This window comes from Daktulosphaira vitifoliae, unplaced genomic scaffold (genome assembly GCF_025091365.1).
Source record: "Daktulosphaira vitifoliae isolate Bord-2020 unplaced genomic scaffold, ASM2509136v1 Scaffold_3, whole genome shotgun sequence".
NCBI lineage: Eukaryota > Metazoa > Arthropoda > Insecta > Hemiptera > Phylloxeridae > Daktulosphaira > Daktulosphaira vitifoliae.
Window position 1 is genome coordinate 38,191,884 of NW_026099574.1, and position 8,890 is coordinate 38,200,773.

At 33.5% G+C, this 8,890-nt stretch overlaps 1 protein-coding gene across 1 annotated transcript in view; it reads right to left on the reverse strand.

Annotated features, from left to right (window-relative positions):
* The window catches only part of LOC126901549 (craniofacial development protein 2-like), a 265,790-nt gene extending 259,092 nt beyond the window's left edge, over positions 1-6,698 (reverse strand). Inside the window, exon 1 of the mRNA XM_050678066.1 lies at positions 5,350-6,698. Coding sequence (XP_050534023.1) covers positions 5,350-6,609 — 1,260 coding nt within the window. The 5' untranslated portion in view covers positions 6,610-6,698. The remainder of the gene's footprint in view (positions 1-5,349) is intronic.
* Positions 6,699-8,890: the final 2,192 nt, after the last annotated feature.

Consider the following 8,890-nt stretch of genomic DNA (forward strand, 5'->3'; position numbering starts at 1 on the left):
ACAATGGGAAGAAGACTAGCGACTAGACAGTATAGCGGCGGGACGTCGTCGGCCGTGCGGCACTTGCTGGACTTTGCACCGCGGCGTAAAACGACGCGGGGCTGTGTCAATTACAATAAAAATTTGATATATATATATATATATAATTGATGATAAGCGCGCGTCTACGGGTTGGAAAATATTGTTCTCTACGAGTGGTGAGCGGGGTGGGGAGAATGCGTTACAACAGTATAGTCTCAAGGTCATACGCGACATAATAACACGTGCCGCGTGGAGTTACAAACTTACAACATACAAACAACATACATGTGAAACTAATATAAGCGTGTTAAAAACAAATAATATTACAAACATCACGGACAGTATTGGAACACATCCATTAATGTTTATCGGAAATTAATGAATAATACCAGGAGCGGTCTGGAAACTCGCTCCTTAGCGTTGGCTAGAAGAAAAGGGAAACACGTGCTCTCCACACATAAACAAAATTAAGTTAATTTACAATAAAATAAAAATGAAATAAAATAATTAATAAAATATAGCTCATTACATAAATATAATATATAAAAGAAAACGATACCCGGTCTCCGAAAAGACCCATTCGATGTTCTGGATGCTTCGTCGAAAAGACCTGGCCGTTCGCCGTTGGCAACTCTACTCCATCATTGAAAAAAAATGACCAAAAAACAATAAACGTGTGCACTCTAGCACGGTCAATGACAGAAGAAGGAATGGAGAAGAGCCAATACCGATCTAACGGCAATTTCAAATCGATAACGGCAAGTCTTTTTAGAAGGGATCAATACTGATAAACAATTCGATTTTAAATATATTTCTCTTTTATCGTCTTATCTAGCGGTCAGCGGTAAAATTATGAGTAGTTGATACCGCTGAGTCAGGAAAAGGTTCTTTCGCGCTATAAAATAAATAAGTAGACATAACAAAAAATCATAAACGATCCACCTTCGAATTTGTGACGTTACAAAGTATTAAAATCTATAATAGGGTCATCAACAAATTCTTCAATCTTCATATCATTTTGGTTTTCAGTTGCCTCCATTGAAACTGTCACAGATTTGTTCTAAATTAAAAAAACGGTAGCACAGTAGGGTCGAGGCACAGTGTAGACAAGGCNAAAAAAACGGTAGCACAGTGGGGTCGAGGCACAGTGTAGACAAGGCATAGATGGGACAAGTATAGATGATATTTGACAGTGATTAAAATCACTATCATAAGAAACGCTTCGATGCAAATCTGTAGATAGTGTTTCATTTAGAGAAATTGGTCTATTATTCCAAAATAAAAAATTTTGTTACTATAAATAAATGCACTGAACTACAACTTTCATCAGTAACAAAAATATATCATTCTAAATCAATTTTTCGCGATGTTTTCAAATCTGCAATTAGACTTTTTCTATCACTTCTAAGTTTTAATATTATTAAAAATTAGTATTAAAATACAAAAAAATTCGCATCGAAGCTAAAATTGGCTATTTAAGCTAACTCAAATTTAAAAATTACTTTTTCGACTTTAAAAAAGTAAAATAAGTTTAATTTCTTATGTCTTATGAACTTTATTCTATGTCAATTAAATTATATAATATTCATGAAAGTCAATATATTCTCCTAATAAGATATTTTAAAATAAAATAAAATACAAAACCTAGAATTCTAATAGAAAAATAACGTATTTTTGAATACGGTAGCCATTTGCGCATAGAAGATAGGTCGTCGGGACAAATTTTTTTTTTCATTTTATAGTACATAAAATAAGCTTTAATTTTATATATGTTTAAAGGATGCAGTATTTCCGGAACACTTTTAAAAGTTAAGTTGAAAAAGTTCTATTTTTTATACAATATTTCAAGTTTTGAACGCCCCCTATATATGGGGAAATTGTCCAATTTTAATAAAAAGTATGTCAAATGAAAGATGTACTTATAATGTATTTAGAAAAAAAAATTTGTGCTGATAATTACATTTTTCGGAAAGTTATAGCACTTTTAAGTTGAAAATCGAAAATCGAAAATTTTAACACAAAAATAGCGTTTTTTTAACTACGGCAGCCGTTTACATGCAGAAAAAAAAGTGTCGGGACAAATTTTTTTTTTTCATTTTGTAGTACATAAAATAAGCTTTAATTTGATATATGTTTAAAGGACGCAGTATTTAATTTTTGACTTTTTTGAATTTTTCAGTATTTTTTTTTCAACTTAAATTTTGAAAATGTTAGTTTTTGTAAAAAAGTTGCTATTTTAAATCCCCCCCAATGAGCAGGTTAAGTGATAGATTTTCAAAAAAATAATATCAAATGAAAGGGAAATATCTAAGGTTTTAGTATAAAAAAATTTATGTTGATTTGTTTATTTTTGAAAAAGTTATGGAAGTTTTAAGAAAAAAAAGTGAAAAAAATGACATAATTTACCGATTTTTAAATTTGTAATTTTTTTGGATATTTCCCCCATTTGCGGGGAACGAGGGAAAATTTTTCAATTTTTAAGGGTAATGTCTTCAACTAGATACCCATCAATATGTGATTGACCGCTGGTAAAAATAATTGAACGAGTTCCACGCGACTCGTTAAATCGAGTCATTATTACTCATTCGCAATTAAACGCTCGCTCGAATATCGTTGATACCAAACTGAACGGTATATTATCGTTTCGTTTTTTTTTTATGTTGTGTTCTTTTTGATCTACCGCAAAAGGGTGTATATACACTCATAATTTCGCAAACCAGTTCTTTACATATAAAGTGATACTCAAAACACACTAACTTTTGGTTAAGATTAATCGTTGTTTTCCTGTCATTCTGTTCCTGTTATTAGCAAGACATACAATTTTGCCGCAAACCAGGTCACAGCCATCTGTGGATATACAGGTCGCTTTTATTGTATTATTTTACATTACTATTAAATAATCTATTAATGTACCTATGTATATATTTCTAGTATAGTTAAGTTTTACTAACATTAATTTTAGTGATATGTTATGTTTGTATAATATTCTTATATAGAAATATCAATATATGAATACTCTCAACATCTTTTAATAATCTTCCATATTCTGTTGTCTACTTCTGACACTTGTAGTGTTATTCTTTTAAATTTTAGTTAAAGGAACACTCAAACAATAGTAATAATTACTTGTGTTGTTTTTGAGAAAAAAGCAAATAGTGTTTGTTAAGTCCTATGTAACTATCGTTATCAACATGTACGTGGACGGTCGTTGACCACCACTTTTAATTAAGTCAGTCGGCGACGTGCCTTCTTAGCGTAGAGTTGTAATTTAAACGAATAAAAGTTGATATATTAAAGTTCAAAGTGTTACTTAAAATTTAAATATAATAAAACCCCAAAAATCTGTTCAACCAGAAAAAAGACATACAGTCCACAACAGTGTTCCTCGCTTTTTCTTCTCTGGTTCCATGTTCAATACGGTTGGTAAACGGTATATTACGGAAAAATACAAATTAATATTTCAACAGCTATAGTTTAACCCAATAACTTATAACTTTCAGTTTCAACTTAGTATGAACTTTATAGTTAATTTTTGGTCGATATTTTGAATTTTGTCAAATGTCAATAAAGTTGTCATGAAATGATAAACATTATCCTATTTATTTTATAGATATTTATTTATACACTTTGACAGTGTTTTGTTTTACATTTAAAATCTATTTTTAAAATGATAATAGTCTCGAGCCATAATTGAATAATCAATAAAACACATAAATACGCCGATTTTTCCCGATTCTAATTTTTTTCGTAATTCAGTCTTTACTAGCTTAATCGACAAATTTTTACAAAATCTATATAAATTATAAATTTTTTTTTTTTTTTTTTTTCGGGCTTTTACGAGCCATTTAGACTCTTGGCCGCCAAAACTACTTCCTTCCATCGTTCTCTATCATATGCCTGCTCCAAGTCCACTCCAATTTCTTCTAATAATTCCTTGACGCTGTCCTTCCATCTTTTTCGCGGTCTTCCCCTTGGTCTTTTTCCGCTTACCATATATGTCATTGCTCCTTTCAATATACTTCCATCGGCCCGCCATGCGTGGCCTGCCCATTCTATCCTAGTCCCTCTGGTGAATTGGACCACATCTTCTCTTTTGTAAAGCTGGTACAGTTGGGCGTTTGTTCTTATTTCCTATTTCTGTTCTGTATTGTTGAATACGGGTCCATAAATTTTTCTAAGAACTTTTCTCTCAAATAACCGTAGTTTTTCATCATCACCTCTCGTTGTTGCCCATGTGGCACATGCATATGTCAATATAGGGCGGATGTAACTAACGTATAGATGTTCTTTTGTCTTCCTTGACAGTAGCTTAGATTTAAAGAGGGTTTTCAGTGCATAAAGGCATCGGTTAGCAGCGCCCAGTCTGATATTGATCTCTCCATGCATGTTGTTTTGGTTATTTAGGGTAGACCCAAGGTACTTGAACTCTTGTACTTGTTCAAAGGTGTTATTTCCGACGTGGAGGTTGTTATGGTCACCCCCTCCTCGCTTCACCACCATGTATTTAGTTTTACCACTGTTGATTGTCAAGCCAATACCTTTTCCCACCTTTATCAGTTCTTCGACAGTATTCTGAATACCTTCTCGCGAATTCCCAATAACCACTATGTCGTCTGCATATGCTAGTAAGACATTTCCTTCGTCAAGGTTTAATGTCTCAGTTCGTGGAACCTTTCTTATCACACTCTCCAATGCCAAATTGAAAAGCACTGGTGACATCGCATCCCCTTGCTTCAATCCACTATTTATTATAAACGAAGACGATACCTCGCCGTTCACCTTGACTCGGCTGCTGGTGTATGTGTTACATAGTTTCACCATGCTGATCAATTTGTTTGGCAAACCAAAGTCTTTAAGAATTTTCCATAGTTTTCCTCTATTTATGCTATCATATGCTTGTTTGTAATCCACAAAAACCATATGTAGATCTTTCGCGAACTCATAACTTTTTTCCATAATTTGTCTTATGACAAATATGTGATCAGTAGTTGATTTATTTTTTCTAAATCCGCTTTGGTAATTACCCACTATCTCATCTGTATAAATTTGTAGTCTTTTAAGTATGATTAATGAAAGTACCTTATACCCAGTGTTCAGTAGTGTTATTCCTCTATAATTCTCTACTTTTTTTCGGTTACCTTTTTTGAAAATTGGACATATCAATGATTCATTCCAGTCTTGTGGTATCTTTTCCTTTGTCCATATCTGTTGAATTAGATGATGTAATTTTTGTGTTAGGTTTTGTCCTCCTGACTTCAATAATTCAGCTACAATTTTATCATCTCCTGGTGACTTATTATTTTTTAGAGTCTGGATTGCACACTGTACCTCTTCTAAACTCGGGTTTAATACTTCTGGTTCAACTGTATAATGTATGGTGTCGTCTTGTTCGCCTACTTCTTCCGTTGTTGAGCCATTGTTAAGAAGTTTTTTAAAGTACATTCTAAATTCCTCGGCAATTTTTTCCGGTCTTGTAATTAGAGCACCATTATTATCTTCTATCATATGTATAGCTGGTATATATCCATTTTTAAATGTTTTGCACCGTTTGAAAAATTCTCTGGGGTTGTGTTTGAAGTTTTCAATCTCCTCTAATCGTTCTTTTTCGGCTATTCTCTTTTCCTTTCTTATCAGTGTAGTTATTTCTCTTCGTTTTTCCTGGAAGGCCCTTAAGTTCTCGGGGGTTGGTGTGTGGATAGCTTTGATTCTGGCTTCATTGCGTTCCTTGATTCCTTTCTTGCAATTGTCATTAAACCATTTCTTTGTTTTCTTTCTTTGTGTATGTTGAATGACTTTTTCTGCGGATTCGGTTATGGAGGTTTTTATTACTTTCCATGACTCCTCAACCTGTTCATTATCTACTCCCTCTCTTTTTTTTCCTAATACATTAGTCACTGTTTCTTGAAATGTCCGTAATGTTTCTTCATTTCTTAATTTATCCACATCGTATTTTCCGAGTATTTTTTGTTTCTTTTTCCATTCCATGGATATCTTTACTCTGAAGTCAATCAGGATCAAGTAATGATCTGTGTCTGCGTCTGCTCCTCTGTAGCTTTTGACGTTTTTTATAATCGTCTTATATTTATTTTCTATGAGGGCATGATCAATTTGGCTACTATATCTTCCTCCTGGAGATAACCATGTTTCTTTATGAATATTTTTCCTTGGAAATCTTGTACTGCTTATTACCATATTTTTACTTATTGCAAAATTAATTAATCTTATTCCGTTATCATTGCTTTGGTCGTGTAGACTATGTTTTCCAATCGTCGCTTTGTAAGCATTTTCTTTTCCCACTTGGGCGTTCAGATCTCCCAATAATAATTTAATGCAATGGCCTGGTAAGGCGTCATATACTTGTTCCAACTCTTCATAAAAGGCATCTTTTGCTTCTTCATTTCCTGATTCGGTTGGTGCGTATGCGCAAATTATTACCATGTCCCGGTGGTTCATATTGATCCGAATGTAACATATTCGGTCATTTATAGCCTTAAATTGCTTAATCCATGGTATTAGACTATTGTGCACGAGAAAACCCACCCCATTTTCACGCTTATTAGCCGTTAGACCACCATAGTATAATGTCATGTTACCTGTTGGTATACATCCTTCTCCTTGCCATCTCGTTTCTTGTAGCGCTACTAAATTTGCCTTATATCTATTTATTGCATCGACTAGTGTACCAAGAGCTCCTGCTTTATATAAAGTCCTTACGTTCCATGTGCCAATCCTAAATCCTTGTAGTCCGGGCCGTTTCCATTGTGTTTTATCCAAATCTCTGTCCCGAGGCTTTAGTTTTGGTTTCTTAACAGTAGAGTTTTTTACAGTCACGGGTTGTTAGCCCGTCGCCAAACCTCCAACCTGGAGGACCAGACAGAGCCAACCAATTAAGGCCAGCTCAGAGCTCGGGTCCCCGGGTTCGCCAAACCCGTAGTGCTAATTACTTAGCACCCCCCTGAGGGGAAATTATAAAATTTAGATTTAAAAATTATGTACAAATATTGTTTTGTAAAATATTTTCTAATTCTAAATCTTGGTCTTATACCATACAACTGATTAAGACATATAATATAAAACTAATAAATAATAAAAATAAACTATAATTATAAAAAAAACACAATTAAAAAAGATTTTGGAAATTTATTATCAATTATTATTAAATAATCATCATTATTTCATTAATGTGTTTTTTTTTGCATCAGGAAAATGTTTTCTATAATCTGCGACAACTTGGAGCAAGTATTAATTTTGGTCTTCTTATTTAGTAATTATCGAATTATACTCTTCAATTAATTTCACTGATCTTTCTGCAGTATCGTTTACAACTTTTAAACTTTGCACTATTTCTTGACAGTCTAGATAATCTATATTTAAATTCCATCGTTCGGGATCTTCGCTTAAAAACTAGTTTTCATATTAACGCGTATTCCAAAACAGAAGGCGCACAGGTGTCTGCGTAATCCAATACAAAAACGCACAGGTGATTGCGTTGAGCGTGTACGAAATGTACCAACGAATATATATATCGACACTTATAACTCACAGCACAATTTATATGCCAATAGTAGCTGTATGAGGCAGTTAACGCGTATTCCAAAGCAGAAGGCGCACAGGTGACTGCGTAATCCAATACAAAAAAAAACGCACAGGTGATTGCGTTGAGCGTGTACGAAATGTACCAACGAATATATTTATATCGACACTTATAACTCACAGCACAATTGATATGCCAATAGTAGCGGTATAAGGCGCAGGCGAAAACAAAATAACATTCGCGACACAGATGACAAAAGAAAAGAAGAATAACGTGGAAAACAACACAGCGTAGAGCAACCAGTTAAGGTGAACGTCGAAAAACGGAACAGCAAAAAAAAAACAATACACCACTTCAGGTGAACGTCGAAACGAAACAGGACGCAATATCGGTAATCCATATTCGGCGGCGGCCTTATCTCAGTGTCAAGGGCGGGGAGACGACCGATGACAACCGATTGTCATATTAATAGCTGGACGGCTGATATCGAGAGAGACACGAGTGAGCGCCAGCCTAGAGCAAAAGGCGGTGCCGTGTCAATATCAAAACGTTTAAAAAATTTTTTTGAGTTTTTATTAATGAACTTGTCAATAGTTTTACTTATAAAATGTTTTATATCACTTGGCGGATTAATTTTTTTTAAGTCTTCACATTCATTAGTTTGTAATGATTTTACCATAAGTCTTTTTATTTCAACAGGTATTTGATCATCAAAAAATGCCATTGAGACATTTTCAGGCGCGAGATACCATAAGTGGTTGCTAAATTTCTTAAGTGCTATTAAACCTACGGCATTGTCAATTTTTATGTATTCATAAAGATTTTTCATGCATTCTAAGTCCATACGAGGAGCTTCAATAGAATTATTTGCAGAAAACCAGTATTTTAAATAAATTCTTACTAAAAATATACAAACATCACGAACACCAACCCGTTCGTCATTTGTTAGCTCGAAAGACTCTCGAAAAAGAAAAATTTTTAAACAATAAATGGCTTTTGCCATCCATCTGGCGTGATGATAAGCTCCAGGAGATCTAATAGAAATATTTGTATATGATCACCGCCAAGAAAAATAATTGCCAAATTAAGAAGTTCTCTATAGTCTTCTCTTGATTGATTAATTTTTATTTTTTCCATTAGAAACGAAATTAATTCATTTTCTAAGTCGTTTAATTGTGTTTTAACCGTAATATCTTCTAAACCTGGATTTATTGTACAGTCTTTAATCTGTGGCCAACTTTTGTGAAATTTTTTAAACAATGGTACATTTGGTCCACTAGATAAAGCAATATTTCGATCAAATACACTTCTTAAAACTATTTCNTAATTTTTTGA